Source organism: Amia ocellicauda, chromosome 12 (assembly GCF_036373705.1).
Source record: "Amia ocellicauda isolate fAmiCal2 chromosome 12, fAmiCal2.hap1, whole genome shotgun sequence".
NCBI lineage: Eukaryota > Metazoa > Chordata > Actinopteri > Amiiformes > Amiidae > Amia > Amia ocellicauda.
Window position 1 is genome coordinate 32036146 of NC_089861.1, and position 27772 is coordinate 32063917.

Genomic DNA, 27772 nt, shown 5'->3' on the forward strand with positions numbered 1-27772 from the left:
AACGCGTCTTCCGTGCTGTGTCGCGATGTGCCCGCGCCGTGGCGCTGCGGCTGCGCGGGGCGGCGCTGTTGTGGATCAGAGAGGGGTCGCTTTGTTAGCAACCGGCCCAGCACCCCAAACAACAACAAACACAACAACTACACAACCATATCGTGTCGTTTACCTAACGCTTCCACACGCCGGGGGCAGGATAACCACCCGTTATACGTGTTATTATCATTATTATTTACAGTAATTTTTTTGGTCTATCCGATTTGCCGTTTTCCTGCATTTTCTTGGAAACCTCCCCCCGGTCATTGCTGTCCCGTACGTCCCATTTTTATGGTTTTGCAATGGAAGAAGACGCGTAGGCCGCGGCAGATCCTCGGGCTCGCAGTAGCCCCAAATCGGAAAGAGGTGGATCGTGGATAGCACAACCAGACTCGGCCAGTCCATTCAGTCTGTGTTTGGGAGACATTTGATTATCTGGGATCGTACAATGTTGTGAATATGACGAATAGACAATCGGTGAGTGGTGGTGATTATTATTATTGTTATGATTATTATTAGACGCAGTAGTAGTATTAGTATTATCAATAAGTCGTAATGGGAGCAGTAGATCTGTTATCAAGAGCATCAGTATGGGCAATAACTAATATAACTGGTAGTCGTATCAGTACTACAGTTATTACCAGTAGAAAAAAACGATATTAACGATCTATGATTTTTATTAATTACTATAATCCAATGTATATTCTTATTTATTAAAAAAATATTAATTATAATAACACATGTATCATGATATTTAGCAAGTTAACTTTATTGCATCAATGTTTCTCAAGCATGCATCTTCGAGTCTCTCACTGTCAGTCAGTGTTACTGTACTGTAGTGTCCAGTCAGTCAGTCAGTGTTACTGTCCTGTAGTGTCCAGTCAGTCAGTGTTACTGTACTGTAGTGTCCAGTCAGTCAGTGTTACTGTACTGTAGTGTCCAGTCAGTCAGTCAGTGTTACTGTACTGCAGTGTCCAGTCAGTCAGTGTTACTGTACTGTAGTGTCCAGTCAGTCAGTCAGTCAGTGTTACTGTCCTGTAGTGTCCAGTCAGTCAGTGTTACTGTACTGTAGTGTCCAGTCAGTCAGTCAGTGTTACTGTCCTGTAGTGTCCAGTCAGTCAGTCAGTGTTACTGTCCTGTAGTGTCCAGTCAGTCAGTGTTACTGTACTGTAGTGTCCAGTCAGTCAGTCAGTGTTACTGTACTGCAGTGTCCAGTCAGTCAGTCAGTGTTACTGTACTGCAGTGTCCAGTCAGTCAGTCAGTGTTACTGTACTGCAGTGTCCAGTCAGTCAGTCAGTGTTACTGTCCTGTAGTGTCCAGTCAGTCAGTCAGTGTTACTGTCCTGTAGTGTCCAGTCAGTCAGTGTTACTGTACTGTAGTGTCCAGTCAGTCAGTCAGTCAGTGTTACTGTCCTGTAGTGTCCAGTCAGTCAGTGTTACTGTACTGTAGTGTCCAGTCAGTCAGTCAGTGTTACTGTCCTGTAGTGTCCAGTCAGTCAGTCAGTGTTACTGTCCTGTAGTGTCCAGTCAGTCAGTGTTACTGTACTGTAGTGTCCAGTCAGTCAGTCAGTGTTACTGTACTGCAGTGTCCAGTCAGTCAGTCAGTGTTACTGTACTGCAGTGTCCAGTCAGTCAGTCAGTGTTACTGTACTGCAGTGTCCAGTCAGTCAGTCAGTGTTACTGTCCTGTAGTGTCCAGTCAGTCAGTCAGTGTTACTGTCCTGTAGTGTCCAGTCAGTCAGTGTTACTGTACTGCAGTGTCCAGTCAGTCAGTCAGTGTTACTGTCCTGTAGTGTCCAGTCAGTCAGTCAGTGTTACTGTCCTGTAGTGTCCAGTCAGTCAGTGTTATTGTACTGCAGTGTCCAGTCAGTCAGTGTTACTGTCCTGTAGTGTCCAGTCAATCAGTCAGTGTTACTGTACTGCAGTGTCCAGTCAGTCAGTCAGTGTTACTGTCCTGTAGTGTCCAGTCAGTCAGTCAGTGTTACTGTACTGTAGTGTCCAGTCAGTCAGTCAGTGTTAATGTACTGCAGTATCCAGTCAGTCAGTGTTACTGGACTGTAGTGTCCAGTCAGTCAGTCAGTGTTACTGTACTGTAGTGTCCAGTCAGTGTTACTGCCCTGTAGTGTCCAAGTCAGTCAGTGTTACTGTACTGTAGTGTCCAGTCAGTCAGTCAGTCAGTGTTACTGTACTGTAGTGTCCAGTCAGTGTTACTGTCCTGTAGTGTCCAAGTCAGTCAGTGTTACTGTACTGTAGTGTCCAGTCAGTCAGTCAGTCAGTCAGTCAGTGTTACTGTACTGTAGTGTCCAGTCAGTCAGTCAGTGTTAATGTACTGTAGTGTCCAATCAGTGTTACTGTCCTGTATTGTCCAGTCAGTCATTCAGTAAGTGTTACTGTGCTGTAGTGTCCAGTCAGTGTTACTGTAGTGTCCAGTCAGTCAGTCAGTGTTAATGTACTGTGGTGTCCAGTCAGTGTTACTGTACTGTAGTGTCCAGTCAGTCAGTCAGTGTTACTGTGCTGTAGTGTCCAGTCAGTCAGTGTTAATGTACTGTAGTGTCCAGTCAATGTGCTGTAATGTCTCCTTTCTCTTCCCCACTCCCCTTTCACTCCCTCTCCCTCTCTCAGGTTCTCAGTACACTGTGAGTGAGTGTCAGCAGGAGAGACAGACAATCTCCCCTCTCCCTGGAGAAATGCCGCTCACCCACCCTCCCCACTTGCCCTCGCATTCCCCCGGGGTCCCGCTCTTGCTGCTGCTGCTGTGTGCCAATGTGCCCCCCCCAGGCCAGGCGGGGGAGTGTAAAGGGCACAGACAGGTTCTCAGGGGCCCCCCTGGCTATGTCACTGACGGCCCCGGAAACTACTCTGTGAATGGGAACTGCGAGTGGCTCATCGAGGGTGAGGCCGGGGGGGAGTGGGGTGTGTGTGTGTGGGTGGGTGGGGGGTCCGTAAGAGAGTGTATAAGGACATAAAGTGAATACCAGTCCTGGGTGGGGTAAGTTTCACAATCCTACCGGCCACACTGGTGTGTAGAGACCACTGCTATTTCGTTACGGGGATTTAGAGCAAAATGGTACAGTCACTTGCTCAAGGGTACAATAGCAGTGTCCCCCACCTGGGATTGAACCCACGACCCTCCAGCACCCTGACCACTACTGCACACAGCTGCCCAGTGTAGGATCCTCTCTATTCTATTAGTTGAAGTTCTTTTTGGTTTTGGGAACAAGTTGGGGAGAGTGAGAATGTATGGAAGAAAGTGGGTGAGATTGAGTGTAGGAGAGTGGGGAGGAGTGGGAGTGGGTGAGGGTGAGGGATGGTGGATGTCTGTGGCTCTGAGTATCTATCTCCCTCCTTCTCTCTCTCCTTCTCCCCCTTCTCCCTCTCAGCCCCCAGCAGTAGTTACCGTATCGTGCTGTCCTTCACCTTCATGGAGACAGAGTGCACCTATGACTACCTGTTTGTGTACGACGGCGACTCATACCGCAGCCCCCTGCTGGCCAGCCTGAGCGGCACCACCCTGCCCGAGCCCATCGAGGCCACTTCCGGCAAGGTGACAGCTGTACGACTGTACAACACTCACACAAACACACACACTCACTCACACAAACTAATGCACTCACACGAACACATACACTCACTCATTCAAACACACTCACACAAACACACTCACTCACACACTCACTCACACACACATTAAGTCCCACACACGCAAAACCTACACAACATTGTTATAAAACTGTGAACACTGACTCTCTCTCCCTCCTTCCAATACTCCCCTCCCTATCTCTCTCTCTCTCAGATGTTGCTCCACCTCTTCAGTGATGCCAACTACAACCTCCTGGGTTTCAATGCCTCCTTTCACTTCTCCGTCTGTCCGGGCGCATGCGGTGGCGGGGCCGGGCCAGGGGGCGTGGCCGGGCCAGGGAGTGTGGTCAGGGGCCGCTGTGACTCTGCCTCCGGACTGTGCCACTGCCCGCTGGGGTGGGGGGGGGCTGATTGCAGCCGGCCCCTCTGCACGGACCGCTGCAGCCAGCACGGCGTGTGCAGCCAGGTCAGAGAGAGATGGGGTTTGGGGGGAGGAGAGTGGGAAAGAGAGAGAGAGAGATAGAGAGAGAGAGAGAGACAAACACACAGAGGAGAGAGATACACAGACAGACAGACAGACATACAGACAGGGAGATGCAACGGACAGACAGAGAGTTCAATTTTGTTCAGTGCATCTGTGTGTCTCGCGGTTGCTAGGACGGAGAGAGCTGTCAGTGCAGCGACGGCTTCATGGGGCGGAGCTGTCAGCTGGGTCTCCGTGACAACGAGGGGCCGGGGCGCTGGTTCGAGGTCATCCGGAGTGACCCTGAATTTCGACCCCGTACCGCAGCCGCAGGCATCTACCTCTCCTCTACTGGTGCCCTCTATCTGTTCGGAGGTGAGACAGGGAAAGGGAGGGAGGGAGAGAGAGGCGGGGGAAATAGAGGGGGGAGGAGGAGGAGGGAGGGAATGAAAGAAGGAGAAACGTAGAAGGAGAGGGAGATGGGAGACATCAGAGATGGGGGAGGGAAGAGTGAGGAATGAAGGGAGTAAAAAGTGAGGGACAGAGGTGGAGGGAATGGGAGATGGCAGGGCAGGGAATGGGGCAGAGGAGAGAGAAGGATTAAGAAAATCAGTTTTTCAATGTGTTTTTTGTTTTGTTTTTGTTGTGTATTGTGTGTGTGTATGTTTATTGTGTTGTGTATGTTGTCTTGTTTTGTATCGTGTGGTGTTGTATTTGTCTGTGTGTGATGTGTTGTGTGTGGTTGTGCAGGGTTTGATCTGAACCGCCCACTGGGGGATCTGGTCAGATTCAACTTCACAACAAACCATTGGGAGAAGAGACCGCACACTTACAGCCCGGTGAGACACAGCTACACAACTCTACACAACACTACACTACTCAACAATGCATTACACAACAATACACTGAACACTATACTGCACCGCAATATATTAAACTCTTCTCTTCTCTCTCTCTCAGGCTGCCAGGCACTCCCACACAGCTGTGGAGTGGGAAGGAAACATGGTGATTTTTGGAGGCGAACTGGCTGATGGCTCATTGGCCAACGATGTATGGCTGTACCGCCCCCTGAGTGATGATTGGCAGCAGCTCGGCCAATGGGACTCGCCCGGGGCACCTAAACTGGCAAATCACGCGGCTGCTCTGGTGGATGACTATCTCTATGTGTTTGGAGGTGAGAGAGGGAGGGTGAGATGGACACTGTCCGCACAGGTGTCTGTCTCTAGGGGTCCAGGTCTGCCTGTGTCATCCCGTCTCCACCTCCAGGCTGTAATCACTCTCTCTCTCTCTCAGGCCGCACAGATGAGGACATGTTCTCCTCAGCGCTCTACCGGTTCAGCCTAAGGGGGGCGCTGTGGGAGGCAGTGCTTCCAGCAGGAGGGCGGGCCCCCGCTGTGGCCGGGCACTCCATGGTATTCCACCCCCCCTCACGCACCCTGCTGGTGTATGGGGGCCACAGACCCACCACTGCCAGGTGTGGTTGTGTGTGTGTCAGTCAGTGTGTTACTGAGTGTGTCTGTGTATCTCTGCGTGTGTCGGTGAGTCTCTATTGTGTCAACTCCCTCCTTCTCCCTCTCTCTCAGGTTCAGTGTGCGTGTGAACTCCACGGACGTGTTCCATGTGGACCGCCAGTTCTGGTCCAGTTTCCGGTCCCGGTTCCCTGCCAGCGGGCCCAGAGAGAGAGCCTTCCACTCCGCCACTGTCATCGGCAACTACATGGTGGTGTATGGTGAGAGAGAGAGGAGGATGGGGTCAGGGAGGGATGGAAGGAGGAGGAAGGGCAGAGAATAGTGAGAAGAGAAATAAAGTTAAAAGTGAATCTTCTCTCTCCCTCTCTCTGTGTCTCAGGGGGGAATGTCCATATCCACTACCAGGAAGAGAAATGCTATGATGAGGAGATCTTCTTCTACCACCTGGGCTGCCACCAGTGGGTCTCTGTGCAGGAGAGCCGGACACCCACCCAGCGTGAGACACTGACCAGGACAATGACCACGTAACCCTGACCAGGACAATGACTAACTGACTGACTGACTGACTGACACACTTACTGACTGGCTGACACACTTAGTGACTGACACACTGACACACTGACTGACTGATACACTGACTGAATGACACTGATTGACTAATTTGCTCTGTTTCTCTCTCTCTCAGGGAATGAGGGTGTTCGCATGGCTCGGGGGCGGTACTCCCATGTTGCCACAGTGATGGAGGGGCGTGTTTTGCTGGTCGCTGGGGGCTACAGTGGTGTTGCCCGTGGTGACCTGATGGCCTACAAAGTTCCACTGTTTGTCCGAAGCGACCCGGGAGACAGCGTGAGTGTGTATTTATGTGTCAGTGTGTGAGTGTGTGTGTTTCTGCGTGTCAGCGTGTGTGTTGTTTTTTGTCACAGTGTAATTGTATGGTTGTTGTTGTGCAGGACGCGGTGTGTGCGGTGCACCCTGACGAGAGCTCCTGCTTGCGGAACCCAGAGTGCAGCTGGTGTGAGGGGCGCTGTCGGGAGTACCAGCCCAGCGACCCAGTGAGTGACCGCAGCTCTCCCCTCCATGCACAATGTCAGCGTGTTTCTCAGTGTGTGACTGCAGTTTCCCCTTCCTCCACAGTGTGGCAGTACAGGCTGTCTGGGGCTGTCGCGCTTCTTGTCAGACTGCCAGTCCTGCCTGGTGTTCAGCGGGACGGCTGGCTCCCTGCCTCGCGCCCCCGGGGACTTTGGCTGGTGTGTGCAGAACGAGACGTGCATACCTGTGTCAGGTAACAGGGAGAGAGGAGAAGGAGAAAAAGGGGTGGGGGGAGGAGAGATGGAAAGGGGAGAATCGGGCAGGAAAATTGCAGTATTACCTCCCTCCCTCCTCTCCTTCTCTCTGACAGTCACTCTCTCTCCCCTCTTTTCCCCCACACTCTCTCCCTCTGTCCTCCTCTCACCTCCTTTCCTCTCTCCCCCCGCCCTCCCCCTCTCTCAGAGCGCAGTGCATGTCGTGTGGATCAGATCTCGGGGGCGTTCGGCTGGTGGGGGGAGCGCTGCCGCTTCCTGACCTCCCTGGCGTCCTGCCGCTCGCACAGCTTCGTCCCCGGCCTGCACCTGCTGACCTTCCAGCACCCCCGTAACGACTCCCAGCCCGACAAGGTGCCAACGCCGTGCCAACCAAAACACAGCCCAGCACAACACTGTACACCACAGAACAGTACAGCACAGTACAGCACAACACAATTTTAACACAGCTGTGGACCCTTCTCTCTTGCTCCCTCTATCCCCCCTCGTCTCTCTCTCCAGGTGTCCATCGTGCGCAGTACGTCCATCACACTGAGCCCGTCCACAGAGACGGATGTCACACTGCAGTTCCGGGGCTTCCTGCACCCGCTGTGGGGCCCCCCATCCCCTCCCCCCCCCGAGGGTGTGTCCGTCTGGGCCCGGCTGCAGAGGATCCACTTCACCGCCTGGATGGCCCGCTGGCCCAACACACTGCAGCCAGTGAGAGAGAGCGGGGGAGAGTCTGCAGAGGGAGGGAGAGACTGACTGACTGACTGACACACTGAAACTCTCTCTCGCCCCTTCTCTCTCAGCTGGAGGTGGTGGGGCAGTGGGCGGCACAGCAGGAGAAGGAGAGCCGGGCGCTGGGTCGGCCCGGAGGAGCACAGCTGTTCCAGAACCTGACCCGGGGCAGCCGGTACCTGCTGCAGGCCGAGGGCTACCTGAACAACACGGGTGGCGGGCAGACCAGCGAGATGGCACTGACCTGGAACAGGACAGCTGTGCCCGGGGGCAGTGTGAGTGTGTGCATGTGTGTGTTTTGAGTAAGTGAGTGTGTGAGGGTGTCTGTGTCTGTGTCCAGTCCTAGATTGTCAGTGTGTAAACGCTCTCTGAAATCAAATCAATGAAATTAAAAACACTGATTGGCTAATTGACATCATTGACAGACAGGCCCAGTGCTCAGGAATAGGAATATGGGAACAATAAATACAGCAATTATACATTTCACATTGTAACATCTCTTTCTGTCTCTCTCCCTCCATCCCCCCACCTTCTCTCTCTTTCTCTTTGTATTGCAGGAGATCTCCTTCCTCTTTCTCGAACCCTTTCGCTCGGACTCCTCTTGCTCCAACCACCCCTCCTGCCTGGCGTGCCTCTCTGACCAATCCTGTGGCTGGTGTTACCACAGCAACATCTGCCTGGCGCGCAGCGACCCCTCGGCCACTTGCGGGGACGGGGAGGAGGGGGACACGGCAGTGGGAGGAGGAGGGCGGGGAGAGCGCCACCTGGCGTTGACTCCCTCTCACTGCATCCTGTGTGAGGACTACAGAGACTGCACGGCCTGCAGCCAGGTGAGCGAGAGGGGGAGGAGGATGGGGACAGGGTCAGGGAGGGAAGGAGAGAGTTTTGGAGAGAGAGGGAGGTAGGGATAGGAGATGGGGAGGGGGAGAGGAAGGAAATTACAGAGGGTTATAGGGAGCGAAGGGAGAGAGAGAGGGAGCGGGAGTGAAGAGAGTAATGGAGAGGGAGGGAGAGGTTTGGAAGAAGGGGACTGAAGGAGAGAGAGGGAGGGATGGGAGCAAAGAGGTTTAGAGAGAGTTAGTACATTTTTTTCTGTTTGTCCCTATCCAGGACCCTTACTGTGAGTGGCAGATCAGCTCCAGCAAGAAGGGCGATTACCAATGTAGCCGGCGGGGGAGATTGGAAGGGTCCATTCGTGACCCAGGGGGGTGTCCCAAAGTCTGCAACCAGTAAGATCCTGTACATCCATAACCCAAACCCCCCTTTTTCTTTCTCAAGTTTTCATTTGCTCTCTGTTGATTTACAAGCATGTAGGAGTCAATGTTAATGTACTGCAGTGTCCAGTCAGTCTGTCATTGTGTCAGTCTGTCAGTGTGTCTTGTCAGTTAGTCAGTAGTGACTGTATTAGTCAGTGTGTACTTTCCTGTTTCTCCTGCAGGAGGCGCTCATGTGCCGAGTGCCTGTCCAACTCCAGTCAGTGTGCCTGGTGTGAGTCAGCCCAGGCCTGCTTCTACTTCGCCTCCTACCTGACCAAGTACCCGTACGGGGAGTGCAGGGACTGGTACGACAGGTGAGAGGAGGGGCACATCTGGTGGGGGGAGGGGTTGAGGGCGGGGAGGACAGGTGAGGAGCACTTCTGGACACACCTGGAGACACCAAAAGGGGGGTGTGGGTTGGATGCAGGGCTGGGTGGGGAGGAGTGAACCTGCAGAGGAGGGAGGTGGTGGTAGTGCAGGGTCTGTCTGAAGTTCTTTTGTGATCCAAATCTCTTCTCTCGCTCCCTCCCCCTCTCTCTCTCTCTCTCTCACTGCCTCTCTCTCTCTTTCTCTCTCTCAGTGTGCATTCGCTCCCCCAGTGCAGACAGTGCTCCAGGCTCTCCTCCTGCTCAGACTGCCTGCAGGCCTTCCAGTGCGGCTGGTGCGCAGACATGGACAACCCCACCATCGGCAGGTGATCAATGCTCCTCTCCAATACCTAGAGCTTTGAATATTGGGTCGCAGTTACACTCTATATAAATTTGAATAATCTGATTGAAAAGTCCTTTGGAAATCACATATCCATTGCAGTGATGGTTGGGTTTGTTTGTATGAGTCTTGTGGTTTAAAACACCTCCCCCCCCCAAATATGTCTTACATTGTGTGTTCCTCTTCACCAGCATAGACAGCCCAGAACAGGACAGTGAGGGCTAAATTAATCCCCCGCATAAAGCAGGAAGTCTCCTGCTCAGTATATTAATTTCCCAGTGCGTCATGAAACCAATGAAACCAGGCTGTGCTGTGCTGATCTGCAGGCATAAGCACAGTTTAACAACTATGTGATAGAGGACGGAGGTGCCAAGGGGACACCTCCTCACAGTCCCTGCTGGGGGGAGCTTCTGTTTTCAGATGCACGGTCATGTGGGTTGTTTGTCCGGTAATGGTGCCTTAGGTACCACTGCCACGGATTGTCTTATGGACAGGAGTCCCATTTCACCCGTGATTGGTTCCCCAGGTGTCTGCGGGGCGACTGGCAGGGGCTGAGGGATCCCTCCTACCACAACTGCACTGTGGCCGTGTCTGAGATCAGAGTGGGGTGAGTGAGTGTGACAGTGCGTCTCTGTGTCTCTCTGTGTGTCTTTGTCTCTCTCTCTGTATGTCTTCATCTCTCTCTGTATGACTCTCGCTCTCATTGTGTCTCTGTGTCTGTCTCCTCGTCTCTGTGTGTCTCCCTCTCTGTCTCTCTCTATATCTCTCATCTTGCGTCTAATTCCCCCTGTTCCTCTATACCTTACCCTCCCTGTCTTCCTCTCTCAGTGTGTCTCTGTGTCTCTCATGCAGCTCTGAGCAGGCCCCCAGCAAGGCCCCCCCAAGAGAACCAGAGGATGCGCTGGAGAGAGAGCGGGAGGGAGAGCAGGAGAGGGAGCCAGGCCTAGCTCTGTGGTGGTACCCGGGCTGCCCGGACGTGGAGGAGTGTCGCCTGGGCCTGCACCACTGCCACCCTGACGCTGCCTGCGTCAACACGCCCAGCGCCTATGAGTGCCACTGTGAGAGGGGCTACACTGGGGATGGGCTGCTGCACTGCAACAGGACGTGAGTACAGGGAGGGACAGAGGGAGAGCAAGAAGAATTCCTGGACAGATCTCAATTCACTTCAGTTCAATTTAGTTAATCTCATAAAGCTTTATTGGCAGGACGAAGTGACACCATTGTTGCCAGAGCATTGACACACCAGGAACAGGGCGATGTGAACAGTAAATACAGGAATAATACATTTAACATTTACAGACCTTCTGTATAGAGTTGTTCTATATACAGTGTACAGTACGTCATGGTGTCATAGTTTCTTTCTCTATCACACAGTTGCTATAATGAGTGTCGTCATGGACGCTGTAGCGGCCCCCCCGATTTTGAGTGCCAGTGTGACCTGGGCTGGAGCTCCGATGGCGCAACATTGGCCCTCAGTGGTGTGGAGTGTGACGTGGACTGCCTGTGTAACTTCCACAGCACCTGCCTGTCAGGCCCTGGGGTCTGTGACCAGTGCCAGGGTGAGACAGACAGATAGCCAGACAGTCTTGTCAGTCAGTCAGTCAGTCAGTCTGTCTGTCTGTCTGATAGTTAGTCAGTCAGTCAGTTTCTATATTAACCCCCTCTCTTTCTCTCTCTCTCTGAGTCAGACTGGACAGAGGGTGCGCAGTGTGAGCGCTGCCTGTCGGGCAGTTTCGGCAGTGCGGTGTCGAGGGGGGGCTGCGTGCCCTGCCAGTGTAACGGACACGGGGACCTGACCAGGGGGTACTGCGACCCCCAGACCGGGCACTGCCACTGCGCCCAGCACACCGAGGGGCAGCACTGCGAGCGCTGCAGCCCCGGCTACTATGGGGACCCCCGGTGAGACACCACCGCACAACGCACCACAGCACCAGCAGGGCATGACAATTGCCACCGCAGCCCACAGGAAAACTGCACAACAGTGAGGGCACAACACACAACAGGCACAACAGCAACAGTTCACAACAGTAAGGACTCAACACACAACCGCAACAGTACACAACAGTAAGGGCTCAACACACAACAGCAACAGCACACAATGGCAGGAACACAACAAGCACAACAGCAACAGCAAAACATACAACAAGCAGAATAGCAACAGCAGGAAGACAATACACTGCAGCAGGGACACAGCACTGCATGAATACTTTGTGTGTGTGTTTCTCGCTCGCTCTTTCTCTCTCTCTCTCTCTGGTGCAGTGTAAATGTACTGTTGTGTCCAATCAGAGTGTCTGTATTAACCTCTCTCTCCTGCTCCCTCTCCCCCCCTCTCTCCCAGTAATAACGGGACATGTTTCCGGCAGTGTCAGGGCCGCTCTCTAGTCCTGGACGCAGCCTCCTCGCCATCCTCCTCCGCGCTGGGCTGCCAGGGCTTATCCCCGGAGCCGCGGGGCCTGACCCACTGCCTGTGGGTGCTGTCTGTGTCCGAGGAGCTGTCCCCCTGCCTCCCCGGGCCCCACTGCCCTCCCATTGCCCTGACACTGCTCCCAGACTCTCACACTCTCTGCACGGTCAGTTACACTGCAATTCGTTTTAGGTGTAGTTAGAGACCCAGACACATCACGTCTGCTTCCTGTGAATTAAGTGTATTTTCCTGACTTTCCCTGTTGCAAACGTTGCAGTTTGAGGCACTAGTTCAAAGTCAGCCACGATCCTCCATCTTTAGAGAGATTTTGTTCCTACAGCAACAGGTTATACAACCCCCTCCAGAAAGACAACACACTACACAACACTACAGTGCAGTATATTGCAATACAAGACATTACACTACACTACAGTGCAGTATAGTTTAGAACAGTTCAGTTCACTGTATCTGTTGAGTATGCTGTAATTGTGATGAGCGGAATAGCATGTAACATGTTGTGTGTTCTCTCTCAGAGCTCCTACGTGTACGTGTTCGACGGCCTGCCCCGCTTCCTTAGCAATGGCGTTGTGCTCTCTGACCACAACCTGATTGGTGCTTTCTGTGGGACCAACCGCAAGCAGCCAATCACAGTGGAGGCCATGTCAGGTGACCCAAGACTCTTCTTGTGTGTGCGTCTTGTGTCTGTCATTGTGTTTCATTGTGTCTCTCTGTGTCTGTGTCCTTGTATGTCTGTCTGTCTCTCTGCCTCAGAGTCAATACTGCATCCCCCACATTTTAACAGCTGCCAGTGTATCTCAGTGTACCTTATCTCTCCCTCTCCCTCTCTCTCTCCCTCTCTCTCTCTCAGGTGTGCTGTCAGTGTATTTCGAAGCAAACGTGTCAGCAGGTGCCCCCCCCCAGGGCTTCAACTCCACATTCTCTGTAGGAGGTGGGGCCTGCAGAGAGGTGGAGGGGGAGGAGGAGATAAGTGGAATTGCCCGGGGGGGCCGTTGGGGGGCACACTGTGGCCGGACTGTCTGTCCCCGAGACTGTGGAGCCACAGAAGGAAGAGGAATGTGCAACATGGTGAGAGAGAGGGAGGGGGAGGGAGAGAGGGAACTGGAGGGAATTGAGGGGAGAGAGGGAGTTGGGAGGAGTGAGTAAGAGACTGATAATTGGTTATTGATCGCTGTCTCTGGTCATGTGTATGTGTATTGATTATTGGTTATCGATCGCAGTCTCTGGGCATTTGTATGTGTATTGATTATTGGTTATCGATCGCAGTCTCTGGGCATATGTATGTGTATTGATTATTGGTTATTGATTGCAGTCTCTGGGCATGTGTGTCTGCACTCCCGGCTTTGGCGGCTCCGACTGCTCCTCCCCCGTGGACTCCTCCTCCGTCGTCTGGGAAACGCTGCTGGACACACAGCTCACCTTGGTAACGCTGACAGTCTCATTGTCTTTGTGCCTGTCTGTCTGTGTCTGTGTCAGTGTCTCACTCTCTCTCCCTCCCTCCCCCTTCCCCCCTCTCTCTCTCAGAATCAGGCTCACAGGTTCCTGCAGCGACTGGCACACTCAATGGTGGAGGGGCCAGATGGGACACTCTGGATGTATGGGGGCCTCTCCCTCACAGAGGGCATTCTGGGAAACATCTACAGGTGCATGGAGGACTGACTGATGCATTGACTGGCTGACAAACTGACTGACACACTGACAACTGACTGACTGACAGACACACTAACTCTCTCTCTTCCTCTCTCTCAGATTCTCAGTGTCTGACCGGCGCTGGACTCAGATGCTGACCAGCACCCTGGAGGAGAGCTCTGCCCCCAGTCCTCGTTACTACCACGCCTCCTGCTACGTACCCAATCAGAACGCCATGTTTGTGGTGGGTGGGCTCACTCGGCGGGGAGTCGTGGCCGCAGACATGTGGAGCCTCAATCTGAGCAGCCTGGTCTGGAGAGAGCACAAGGTGAGAGACAGAGAGCGAGGGGATGGGAGAGGGAGGGATAGAGATAGAGGTCCATACACTGTGTATACTACAATCCTGAGCTCTGGGCCTGTCTGTCAGTGTTCTGGCAACACTGATGTCACCTAGTCCTGCCAGTAAAGCTTTTTGCATTTGAATTGAGAGAGGGAGAGAACGGTGATTTATGTTTTGTCATTACCATTTACTCATTGCCTCTCCCCCTGTTTGCTCCCTTCCCCTACCTGTTTCTCTCTCAGAGCTCTCTGCTGCCCCCAGTGGCAGGCCACACCCTGACATTGCGCCGGGGCTCCTCGCTGCTCCTGATTGGTGGATATTCCCCCGACAACGGCTTCAACCACCGTCTGCTGGAGTTCAGCCTGGAGACGGGCAACTGGAGTGTGGCGGCTCACTCCGGGACGCCCCCTACAGGTATCGGCCGTAGCTGCAGCCACTCCGCATTGAACTCTGTACTGCACGCAGTGTACTGCACACTATGTACTGTATAACACACTGTATTGCACATACTATACTGTATAACTACTCTGTTTCAAACTGTACTACATACACTACACTGTATAACTCTACACACTGCAGTGTGTCTGTTTTAATCTCTTGCTCTCAAATTCAAATTCAAAGTGCTTTATGTCAAGCAGTTTCACACATAAAGACACACATACACTAGATTAGATTATAATCACTTTATTGCCATGGTATATAAACTAGGAATTTGTCAAAAATGGTCATAGAAAAACACAACACAAAATAAATACGCAATGCCAGGTGAGATAACAATTAATAAATATCAATAAATAAATAATATCAAAGATGCATAAAAATACATAAAAGTCCCAATGATAGATAGGAAGCATATACAGGACTTAATTCAAATGTAAATGCAAAATGGAACATCATTATGCAATCCCACAATTGCATAATCATGTTCCATTTATGCACTCATTATTTGGGACAAAATGAAAATGCAATAATCTCATTTGCATTTTCATATACTAGTACACACATTCACAAACAATATTGAAATGTTAATGCAAAAGCCAGTTGCATTTTCAAAAACTTTTCCATGGCCTAGCCTGACCCATGGAAAACAGCCCCAGACCATTATTCCTCCTCCACCAAACTTTATAGTTGGCAATATGCATTCGGGTGGGTGGTGTTCTCCTAGCATCCGCCAAACCCAGATTAATCCGTCAGACTGCCAGATGGTGAAGCGTGATTCATCACTCCAGAATGCGTTTTCACTGTAGTTTTCACTACATGGCTGTGTGCTTGATCTTACATACCTGTCAGCAATGGGTGTGACTCAAATAGCCGAATCCACTAATTAGAAAGGGTGTCCACATACTTTTGGACATGTAGTCGAATGTAAGTCGCCCTGGATAAGAGCGTCTGCTAAATGACAAATAATGTAATGTAGTCTATATTTTCATATATATATTTATGCCCAACAAAGAACAATAATAAACAGGTCAATTTATATAAATATAAATTTATATAAATAAAAGTAGATTAATATATACATTTAAGCCCCTCAAGTTGTAGCATGCAGTCAGGTATTTAGCAGCTAAGGTTTCAGTCCACTCCTCCTCTCCCAGTATGATGTGGATTTTTTAGTTTCTCTCTGTCAGGGCTATATGGTCACTCTGCAGTGTGTCTGTAATAATCTCTCTCTCTCTCTCTCTGTCTCTCAGGGCTGTATGGTCACTCTGCAGTGTACTATGAGGCTGCGGACACAATGTTTGTGTTTGGGGGCTATCGCTTCCATGTGGAGTCAGTGCAGCCATCCGCCGAGCTGTACAGCCTGTACTACCCCAACCTGACCTGGAGCCTGCTGGCCCCCGCACAGGGCAACAAGGTACTGCCTGCCTAACTGTCTTGTCTTTCTGTCTCTCAGTCTTTCTCTGTCTGTCAACCTGTCTCTACCCATCTTTGTGTCTCTCCCTCTGTCTCTCTCTCCCTTCCTGTCTTTCAATCTATCTGATAGATTGTATCAGATGCTTTTTTTGTGTTGTTTTTAAGTTAACACAGATTTTTCTCACACCCTCCTCTCCCCTCACTCCCTTTCTCACCCCTCTCTCGCCCCTATCTCTCCCTCCCCCTCCCGCTTTCTCCAGCCACTCTCTCGTTTCTTCCACGTGGCGGCGGTGCTGCAGGACACAATGGTGGTGGTGGGTGGACGCACTGCGGAGGAGGAGTACAGCAGCACTGTGGCCCTGTACCAGCTCAATTGCAACACCTGGATACTGCCCTCAGACCAGGGTACCTGTGTGTGTGTCTCTGAGTCTCTCTATGAGTCTCTGTCTCTTTCTATTTGTATCTTCGAGACTCTCTGTGTCTCTGTGTTTGTGTTTCTCTCTCTGTCTGTGTGTCTCTGTGTGTGTGTGTGTGTGTGTCTCGCTCTCAGCACACTAAGTCTATGCACAGTAGTGTCCAGTTTGTCTGTGTCCATATAATAACCCCACGCCCCATAGGCCCTGCAGTGGGGGACCCTGTCAACGCTTCGGTTTCCATGGCAATGGCGAGCTCGGGGGGGCGGCTGTACCTGACGGGGGGGTTTAACGGTGTGGCGTTGGGCCGCATGCTGACCCTGACGCTGCCCTCTGACCCCTGCGCCCTACTGCGTGACCCCCCCACCTGCAACGCCACTAGTGGGAGCTGTGTCTGGTGCCGGGGGAGCTGCCTCTCTGCTGATACGGCCGACAGGTACGTCCCCAGAACTGTGCATCTGGACTGGGCTGGACAGTAGTATACTGGGACTGTATTGGGCCAGACCGGACTGTGGTAAAATACTGTAATACACTGTACTGTACTATAGTATACAATGATACACTGGACTGTAATGCACTGTGCTGTAGAGTACTTTAATACAATTCTATTTATCTTTCTCTCTCTCTCAGGCTGGGCTGTCCTCCCGGTCACTCTCAGTGTTTCCCGTCTCCGCGTCTCCCAGAGGACTGTCGCCGCTTGAAGAGCTGCAGCGAGTGCCTGGCCAGGCACCCCCGTGCCCCCCCACTCTCCCCCCAGCAGGTAACACTGACTCACTGACAAATATCCCGTTTCCACTGGCCACGTTCAGTTGCACCTCAGCGTGGCCGTGCCGTAACTGTACACCTAAACTATACCCGGCAGAGTTTCCACTCATTGTCGTGAGGTGCAGCTGCCCTAGGAAGTGACTGTGAGACACAGAAGGTCAAAACGGATCTGGGACACTCGGCACTCTGGGATTTAGTGTTTTACACTGGAGGTTGAAATACCGCTAACATTAAAATTCAATAAACTTCGGGCTGAAATGTTTTTATGATATCTAACAGATATTCAAAAGTACAAACCAGGACACATTGAAACAATATATAAAACATATATCATTACATCACTTAATTTTCATCTAGTTTATTTTGTTTACCAGCGCATCGTAAATACAGTGAGGGAAAAAATTATTTGATCCCCTGCTGATCCCCTGCTGATCCCCTATAATTTTAATGGTAGGTGTATTTTAACAGTGAGAGACAACAAATAAATCCAGAAAAACGCATTTCAAAAAAGTTATAAATTGATTTGCATGTTAATGAGTCAAATAAGTATTTGATCCCCTATCAATCAGCAAGATTTATGGCTCCCAGGTGTCTTTTATACAGGTAACGAGCTGAGATTAGGAGCACTCTCTTAAAGGGAGTGCTCCTAATCTCAGCTCGTTACCTGTATAAAAGACACCTGTCCACAGAAGCAATCAATCAATCAGATTCCAAACTCTCCACCATGGCCAAGACCAAAGAGCTGTCCAAGGATGTCAGGGACAAGATTGTAGACCTACACAAGGCTGGAATGGGCTACAAGACCATCGCCAAGCAGCTTGGTGAGAAGGTGACAACAGTTGGTGCGATTATTCGCAAATGGAAGAAACACAAAATAACTGTCAGTCTCCCTCGGTCTGGGGCTCCATGCAAGATCTCACCTCGTGGAGTTTCAATGATCATGAGAACGGTGAGGAATCAGCCCAGAACTACACAGGAGGATCTTGTTAATGATCTCAAGGCAGCTGGGACCATAGTCACCAAGAAAACAATTGGTAACACACTACGCCGTGAAGGACTGAAATCCTGCAGCGCCCGCAAGGTCCCCCTGCTCAAGAAAGCACATGTACAGGCCCATCTGAAGTTTGCCAATGAACATCTGAATGATTCAGAGGAGAACTGGGTGAAAGTGTTGTGGTCAGATGAGACCAAAATCGAGCTCTTTGGCATCAACTCAGCTCGCCGTGTTTGGAGGAGGAGGAATGCTGCCTATGACCCCAAGAACACCATCCCCACCATCAAACATGGAGGTGGAAACATTATGCTTTGGGTGTGTTTTTCTGCTAAGGGGACAGGACAATTGCACCGCATCAAAGGGACGATGGACGGGGCCATGTACCGTCAAATCTTGGGTGAGAACCTCCTTCCCTCAGCCAGGGCATTGAAAATGGGTCGTGGATGGGTTCCAGCATGACAATGACCCAAAACACACAGCCAAGGCAACAAAGGAGTGGCTCAAGAAGAAGCACATTAAGGTCCTGGAGTGGCCTGTCCAGTCTCCAGACCTCTATCCCATTGAAAATCTGTGGAGGGAGCTGAAGGTTCGAGTTGCCAAACGTCAGCCTCGAAACCTTAATGACTTGGAGAGGATCTGCAAAGAGGAGTGGGACAAAATCCCTCCTGAGATGTGTGCAAACCTGGTGGCCAACTACAAGAAATGTCTGACCTCTGTGATTGCCAACAAGGGTTTTGCCACCAAGTACTAATTCAAAGGGGTCAAATACTTATTTCCGTCATTAACAAGCAAATCAATTTATAACTTTTTTGAAATGCGTTGTTCTGGATTTTTTTGTTGTTATTCTGTCTCTCACTGTTAAAATACACCTACCATTAAAATTATAGACTGATCATTTCTTTGTCAGTGGGCAAACGTACAAAATCAGCAGGGGATCAAATACTTTTTTCCCTCACTGTAACCGTGTTACTTCTCCCTGTATCACGATCCGATTAACATTGACAATATAGCTTAATTGAGGTATCCTAGATATTCTCCCTTATTATTTATCTGTGGGAGCATGAACTACGTTGCATTATTAAATACAGTGCGCTGGGTTTAAATCTGTCCTGTAGCCACTACATCTATATCATGAAATATACAGCATGACAGTCACAGCCAGTTTCTTAAGCAAAACTCATACATGTGTATATAAATTCGGCTACAACACGCTGGCATCCATAAATTACTCAAACAGTTTTTCCACAAATTCAGTGTTAGCGTGTTTTCTCTGTATACCTGCAGCTTTATCAATGTGCAGTCACATCAATAACATCGAGTGTGGCATCGGCTTTTATTGTGAATGGGATTCCTTTAAAAAATACCTTTGACACTGTAATGAATGAATCAGTTGTATTAATCGCTAAGGTTTATATTTCTGCAGTCGGTAAAGCGTCTATATTTGGATTACCATTAACATATAGTTATTGCGATAACGAGGGATTACAAATATAATAAAAATATACGATTCTTCATGCGATTGATCACATAAAAATTAGCTTCTGTTTTAAACATTTTAATAGTTTTAAGATAGTGTAAACAGGGGGAAGCTAAAAACCGTGCCATTTACATAATTTTGAGAGAATTTACAAGACATCGGGACATTTAAATTAAATCCAGGACGAATATTTAATGTTTGCGTGTATTTATAACAAAAAAAGCAATGTATTTCATCAGGGCACATTGTATTGCAGTCCGATGCAGTCCTTTCTCCGGCAGGATTTTCGCGATCTTTTCAAACACTCTTAAATGTCTTTCTGTGCCAAGCAATTCATTAATCCTGTGTGGCAGTTTTCCACCGTACATTAATAACTGCTCCAGATGAATAATTTTCCCAAGTTAAACACACATATTCCTTCTTTGCAAAAGTTTCTACCGCATCTATCGCATCGAGAGTGACCGCCATTACTGTAGTTACAATTTCCAAATACAGTGGCGTTGCGTCAGGGACGTCACAGTACGTGCCCCAGACCAGTCTGGGACTCAGCCGATACGATATACGAAACTGTGCCTCCTGAAACTAGTTCGGGCACAGGCGGAGGTGCAGCTGAGCCCTAGTGGAAACCCCACGGCATGGCCACGCTGAGGTGCAGCTAAACGTGCCTAGTGGAAATTGGGTATAACTGACACACTAACTGACTGACTGACTTTCACATTCAAAAGCCACACTTTGTCGATAAAGTGTTCTTTCTCAGGCCAGGTGAAACCTGTACTATGGTCGCCATCTTAAGGGGTGTCCTAATACCTTAGGGAAAGAGTGAAGGGAGCCTAATCAAGCTCTTGTGCCATTCACTGCCCTCGCCCACTCAAGTACACATTCTGAGACGTCAGCGATTACACGAGTACACTTGTCAAAGGGTCTAGGGAGCAAGTGTGCCATTTGGGATGCAGCTGATATACTGATTGACACACTGACTGACCTACTATCACACTGACTGACTGACTGTCTGTCTGACTGACTGACTGACTGAACCCTGAAGTCATCCACACCCCCCTCTCTCCCCAGCCGACCCTTCAGTGCAAGTGGTGCACTAACTGCCCCGAGGGGGCGTGCATCAGCAGCGCGGTCAGCTGCAGCTCGGAGCACGACTGCCGCATCAACCAGCGTGAGATCTTCGTGTCCAGCAACTGCTCCGAGACGGCCTGCGAGGCGTCCGACTGCCCCAAGTGCACCGCCTCGGGCAAGTGCATGTGGACACGCCAGTTCAAGCGCACAGGTCAGTGGGGTGGACGGAGGACAGGGGAGGGCAACAGGGACTAGAGTGGATGGGATAGTTTTCTAGAGGACAGTACTATAGTAGTATGGCACTGGACTTGAGTCGGGGGAGGGGAAGGGAGTGGACTGGACTGGACAGTTTAGTGTTCACTACCCTATTACTAGAGCACTGGACTGGACAATGTTGCATGCTACAGTACAGTGTTAAGTGAAAGTAATTATTTGTTTGTGTCCCATGTCTGTTCCTTGTCCTGTCCAAATACCTGTCTCTTGTGTGTTCCCCTGTCTTCCCCCTGCATGTCCCACTGTCTTTCTCCTGTGTGTCCCCTGCCTGTCCCCACTGTGTTCCTCAGGAGAGACGCGGCGGATCCTGAGTGTCAACCCCACGTATGACTGGACCTGCTTCAGCCACTCGCTGCTCAATGTGTCCCCCATGCACGTGGAGTCCAGCCCCCCCTTACCCTGTCCCCCTCCCTGCCACGCCCTGCACTCCTGCCATGCCTGCTTGGACTCCCGTGGTGCCGACGGGGGCTGGCAGCACTGCGTTTGGAGCCTGGCACTGCAGGAGGTGAGTGAGTGTGTGTGTATGTGTGAGTGTGAGTTTCAGGATACAAAATTCGAATTTGAATGAAAGGGAATGGACCCGAATTCAGTCAAATTTATTTATTACATCATGGTAAACAATACGGATTGCAATAACATTAATATATCATTTGAAAAACTGGTTCTTACACACAATTGTTGTAATGAGATGTGCAAGACTATATGCATGGCCTATAGCTTATGTATTTCCACTTAAATTTCAGCCAGTCTCTGAACTACCTGTTTCGGGCTCTGTTAGGTTTAAGACAAACACATTGTTAGATTCAGGAAGAGAAAAAAGGGTTAACTTTGTTGCTATATTAAATGTTTTACAGGCTTTTGCTTCATAACCTTAGGAAATGCAATATGTTAGAAATAACCACCAGAACTCACACATCTAGTGAAGAAGTATAGAAGTGCTTTTTAATCTTCTAATGAATAATGATCAAAGGAAAAACAACATGTAATGGAGGTGGTGGAGGATGCCCATTAACACTGAATCTCACTATATTAAATCCCACCACACACTTTTACATAGTTTGGAGTCACCCCTGTTCACCTTTTCATTTCCCTTACATCTGTATTCATCTCTGCAGCTAAAGGTTAAAATATAAATGGTCAGCCCTCTCTCAAATAGCTTTCTGACCCAATACAGTGGACATCATTCACCGTTATCCTGGGGAGCTCTTGTAGGCAACAGGTGTTGAAAGTGATTTTCACCTGAACTTATTTTGACAGAACTCGCTTCCAACACTACACAGGAAGTTGTTCAACTGGCAGAGATAAAATGTGGAAGTGGCCGTGCATAGAGCCTATTGTTGGTTTTCTTAAGTCGGACAGTCAGAGTGCATGTCTGTGTCCTAAACCCTCTCTCTCAGTGTCTCAGCCCTTCCTTCCTGCCGCTGCGCTGTGAGGTGGGGCAATGCGGCCGGCTGCTATCCGGCTCCGAGCCCTGCTCCCCCCAGTGCTCCCAGTTCTCCCAGTGCTCCCAGTGCATTGCCCAGCCGCAGTGTGGGTGGTGTGCCAGCAGGGGCCAGAACGGGGCAGGGCAGTGTCTGCAGGGGGGTCTGGATGGTGAGTCAGGCTGGGGTGGGACGGGGAGCTGGGGGATGGGGGACGAGGGGGTTGTCTGTGTGTAATGGTTTGTGTTAGTGTCTGTTAAGAATTACCCCCTTCTGCTCTCTCTCTCCCTCTCTGAGTCTGTGTGTGTCTGTCTCTTTTGCTGTGTTTGTCTTTCTCTCTTTCCTTCTCTCCTTTCTCTCTCTCTCTGTCAGTGTTAATGTACTGTAGTGGCAGTGTCAGTCAGTCTGTGTGTCTGTATTAATGGCTACCCCTTTCCTTGTGTCAGGTGTGAGTGGGGGGGGCTGTCCTCAGTGGAACGGGACGTGGTCTTTCCTGCGCTGCCCCCCCGAGGACGAGTGTGCCAATGGGCACCACAACTGCAACGCCACACAGGACTGCCAGGACACGCCCTTCGGATACGCCTGCACCTGCCGCCAGGGATACCTGCTGCACAAGTAAAAATCAGACAAATACTAAGATGAAAAGGCAACTAGGAAGACAGACAAGACTAATAAGGACAGCAGTGTATTAACCCCCCCTCAGTGCAGTTACAGTATGTTAACCCCCCATTTCAGTCCTGTTCCAGTGTATTAACCCCCCCCCCCCCCCCCCTCTCTCAGTGTGACGGGGCAGTGCCAGCCGGTCTGCACTCAGGGCTGTGTGAACGGCAGCTGTGTGGAGCCCGGCGTGTGCCGCTGCCACTTCGGCTACGTCGGCGCCAACTGCTCAGCAGAGTGCCGCTGCAACCGGCATAGTGACTGCGCTGGCATCGGGCGCCAGGATGTCTGTCTGCAGTGCCACAACAATACCATGGTAACGCACAGGGCCAGGGATCACAGTGTGTTAATCAGTCAGTGTGTCAGTCAGAAGGTCATTGTATCTGTAGTAATCCTTTATCTCTCTCAATTTCAGTTAAATTTAAGGTGCTTTATTGGCATGACTTACAAATTTGCAGTGTTGCCAAAGCAGTTATACACTATGTAAAAAATATCAATTGAATGGAAAATAATCTTAATCATTAAATAATCAAATAATTCAAATATAAATATATTCACACCCAGAGCAGAATCATAATAGTGTCTACAATCACATGTATGGAAGAAATTTGTTTTTACTATTTATTTTTTTACTGCACATGTTCTCTGTGTATACTGATTTCATTACATCAGAAACTTTACCCCCTACACCACTACTCCGTTTTTATAACATTGTCCCTCATGCCAAATGGAATGAATAGATTTTTTTTAAGTCAATGAAACAGGCAAAGATTTTTCCTTTACTTTTCTAGTGGACGTGTTTATCTATGAGGGTGTGTAGGGTGTAAATATGATTGGTTGTGCAGTGATTTGGGAGGAAGCCAATCTGACTCAGGACACTGTGCTTGCTAAGGAAGGTCAGAATCCGGGTGTTGACAATACTGCAAAACACCTTCCCCAGGTTACTGCCCACACAGATGCCCCAGTAGTTATTGTGGTCGTATTTGTCTCCACTGTTTTAAATTGGAGATATTGGCCAAGGGATTGGTCAGGGATGTAACCGGTACTGAGTACCATGTTGAACAATTTAAGCACTGCCCCTTGCAATTGTGGGCTGCTGTGTTTGAGCGTCTCAGCACTGATGTTATCAGGACTGCACGGTATTCTAGGTTTAAGTGTCTGGACCTTCCTAGTTATTCTTATAGGGTGATTTGAGCATCAGTTGTGTTTTGTTATCTTTAATTGATCAATTTCAGTTTTTCTCTACTTTCAATTTGTTAGATCTTCTTATTGAATATCTATAGTTTTTCAAAATAATTTTTCCACATTCTTGCATTTTCTTTTGCCAGTTCTTGCTATTTTGTTGAGTTTAAATAGTTCCATGTTTCTCTCTCTCTCTGTCTCTCAGGGGCAGCACTGTGAGAAGTGTAAGCCTCTGTTTGTTGGCTCAGCATTGGGCGGGGGGGCGTGCCGGCCCTGCAGGGAATTCTGCCGGGGAAACAGCGCCATCTGTCTAACAAGGGAGGAACATGAGAAAGCCCTGAGAGACCCCCACAGCTTCCCACTGGAGCCAGACAAGGTCACACTGACACACACACACACACACACACACACACACACACACACACATTTGGGCACGCACACTGACACACTCAGACACTGACGCACTAACACTGACATACTGACACACTGATGCGCACACACTGACACACTCACATACGGACACACTGCCTGACTGAATTCCATTCAAATTCAAAAAGCTTTATTGGCAGGTCTATTGCCAGAGCATTGACACAGGCCCAGCGCTCAGGAACAGGTCAATGGGAACAACACATACATACAGTAAATATATATCCAGGCCTTTAACCTGTATTTCACTGACTGACTGCTCCCCTATGTGTCTCAGATTGGGCAGTGGGTGCCACAGGGCCCAACGGAGGACAGCGCGATGTGTGTGCGCTGCCAGAACAGCAGCACGGGTGACAAGTGTGACACCTGTCTGAGCGGCTACTTCCTGCTGAACGGACGCTGCCAGAAGTGAGCAGATCTCCATTCTCCTCCTCTCCCCTCTTCCATCTCTCTCACCCCTCCTCTGTCTCTCTCCCCTCTCCCTACTTCCCTCTCTCTCCCCTCCCTTCCCTCTTCCGTCTCTCTCTCACCCCTCCTCCCTCTCTTTCCCACACTCCCCTCTTCTCTCTCTCTCTTCCCTCTTCTCTCTCTCTCTTCCCTCCTCCTTCTCTCACTTGGTGTACTGCCATTTGCGTTGTTGATATTATTTTCATCATCAATATCATTATGGTGCTGAATTAGGCTGTGCTGTAATGGCTCCCTCTCTCCTGCAGGTGTCAGTGTAACGGTCATGCAGACACCTGCAATGACCTGGACGGCACAGGCTGCCCCTGCCAGAACAACACTGAGGCGGCCAACTGCATCCCCTCTGACAGGAAGGAGTGCTACAGACAGCAGGTAACAACTTGTGAGACTGTGTGTGAATGAGTTTGCATGAGTGTTTGAGTGTGTGTCAGTGAGTGAGAGTTTTTGAGTGTGTGATTGAGTGTCTGTTAGTGTGTGTGTCTGTTTATCACTCAGTCACTCAGGTCGTCAGTCAGACAGTGTCTCATCAATATCTCAGTGTGTTGGTCAACCCCTCCCTCTCTCCCTCTCCAGTGTGCCAAGTGCAAGGACTCCTTCAACGGCACGCCGGTGAATGGGCGCCAGTGCTACCGGCAGTTCAACGTGGACAGTGAATATTGCTTCGACCCCACCTCCCAGAGCAACTGCTTCCACGAGCCCAACATCCGCAACCTGCCCGCTGGCCGCACCGTCTTCTTCGCTGCCCAGCCCAAGTTCACCAATGTGGACATCCGGGTCACAGTGGACGTGACCTTCGGTGAGGTGGAACTGTACATGTCCAACTCGCCGGACACCTTCATCGTGGACGTGGACCGTGCCACGGGCATCCACACGGTGCTCATCGAGGAGGAGAGGGAGAAGGAGAGGGAGATCCCCTCCCCGATGAAAGGAGGAGGGTACGGCAACACGTCGTCCAGCTTCCACCTCCCCCTGTCCCTCTCTCAGCTGTCTGCGGGCGGATCCCACCACAACAACAGGGCCTCCCAGTCGGTGGCAGGAAGTGGAGGAGCCGGGGGCGGAGGGGGAGTGGGGATCGGGGGGATTGTCACAGGAGGGGGTGGGGGTGGGGGAGGGGAGAGAGGACGAGAGATAAGGGAGGAGCGAGTGCAGGGCCTGATCACCTACATCACAGTGTGGCGGCCGCAGACGGTGCTGATTGTGCGGGGCGTGCGGGACCGCGTAGTCATCACCTTCCCCCACGAGGTGCACTCGCTCAAGTCCAGCCGCTTCTATATTGTCCTGAGGGGAGTGGGCAGGGATGCTGAAGGGGCAGGGGGAGGCCGGGCAGCCCCGGGCGAGTCGCAGGGGCTGTTGTTCCTGCGCCAGGACCAGGCCCACATCGACCTCTTCGTCTTCTTCTCGGTCTTCTTCTCCTGCTTCTTCCTGTTCTTGTCCGTCTGTGTGCTGCTCTGGAAGGTCAAGCAGTTCCTGGACTTCCGGCGGGAGCAGCGGCGCCACCTGCAGGAGATGACCAAGATGGCTTCGCGGCCCTTTGCCAAGCTCACCGTCTACCTGGAGCCCGAGGAGCCCCAGCTGGTCTACCTCCCCCCCTCCGCCGCCCTGCCCCCCCTCGGGAGCACCGGTAGCACGCGGACGGGCGGGGGCAAGGGAGGGCTGGGTGGGCTGGGGCGTGGGGTGGTGGTCGGGGGTGGCGGAGGGGGGTCCCGGGGGAGGCTGGGGGGGGGCTCGTCTTATGGGAAGCTGGACAGTCAGCCACCCTCAGGGGGTGGCGGAGGTCTGGGCAGCCAGCCCCTGCCCCTGCACTACCTGCACCAGTACGCCCATGCCCACTCGCACCACCACCACCACCCCCCCTACCACCACCACCACCACCACCACCCCCCCGCCTCCACAGCCACTGCCCCGCCCCTCTCCCAGGGCCCCCACTACCATCAGTTCTGCCGCTCGGACCCCTTCCTGTCGCAGCTCATGGGCTTCTCCTACTGCTGCTTCAAGGTGGGGCCCATCACCCTGGAGCCCACTGATGACGGCATGGCTGGTGTGGCCACTGTGCTGCTCCAGCTGCCTGGCGGCATCCTGGCCCCCAACCGGGCCTGCCTGGGCTCGGCGCTGGTCACCCTGCGCCACAACCTACAGGAGTACTGCGGGGGTGGGGGGAGCGGGAGTGGCAGCGGCTCCTCCTCGCAGCACCGCAAGGGCCTGCTGGGCCACCAGCACCTCACCACCATGTCCATGTGAGAGGGGAGGAGGTTGGGAGAGAGAGAGAGAGAGAGAGAGAGAGAGAGAGAGAGAGAGAGAAGTGAGTAGTGGTGGAGACAGTTGCTGTGTAATTACAGTGCTTTTGTCTTGGGTCCAGTCAGTCAGACCAAGGATTGTTAATTATTCGGAAGTCCAAACCCACAGCTTACAAACGTATAATATAATTGATTAACTCTACTTTCAAAAAGGCCCAGCACTCAGGAACTCATGGCGATGGGAACAACACATAAATACAGTAAATATTAATAATTTATCTCAACTCTCAAAAAATCAAATTCTGTGAAACCCCACCCCCTCAACCTCTCCTCTCACTCCCATCTGATTGACAAGGGGGGGGCACTCCAAAGGAGGAAGGCTCCTTCCTGGAAAATGAAGGATTCGGATTTAACTTTGTGGATTTCTTCCTGGAAAATGAAGGATTCTAATTGGATTGCATGGATTCCTTCCTGGAAAATGAAGGATTCTGATTGGACAAAGGTCATCTGTTATGTGTATGCCAAAATCAATATTTTGCTTTATTTGTAAAGTCTTTAATATTATTGTTATTATTGTTACTTTGCCTCCCTAAGTTGAACTTGATGCAGGATTCTGATTGGGTGACTC

General features: G+C 51.0%; 1 protein-coding gene across 1 annotated transcript; it reads left to right on the forward strand.

Moving 5' to 3' along the window:
* Positions 1-71: 71 nt before the first annotated feature.
* Positions 72-27758, forward strand: megf8 (multiple EGF-like-domains 8). The gene is made up of 44 exons (XM_066719329.1): positions 72-507; positions 2651-2920; positions 3409-3572; positions 3822-4073; positions 4265-4445; positions 4821-4909; positions 5031-5244; positions 5364-5544; positions 5654-5799; positions 5919-6035; positions 6225-6385; positions 6490-6591; positions 6674-6821; positions 7031-7194; positions 7342-7539; positions 7632-7835; positions 8118-8390; positions 8671-8789; positions 8999-9130; positions 9397-9510; positions 10051-10131; positions 10377-10628; positions 10899-11083; positions 11213-11423; positions 11863-12094; positions 12462-12594; positions 12797-13014; positions 13259-13369; positions 13471-13589; positions 13696-13903; positions 14158-14329; positions 15607-15770; positions 16030-16174; positions 16387-16618; positions 16813-16942; positions 20487-20697; positions 21050-21264; positions 22157-22352; positions 22627-22795; positions 22961-23153; positions 24225-24395; positions 24723-24853; positions 25159-25282; positions 25484-27758. Exons 2-44 carry the CDS (start codon positions 2716-2718, stop codon positions 27146-27148), a joined length of 8832 nt encoding a protein of 2943 aa, XP_066575426.1. The 5' UTR covers positions 72-507; positions 2651-2715; the 3' UTR covers positions 27149-27758.
* Positions 27759-27772: the final 14 nt, after the last annotated feature.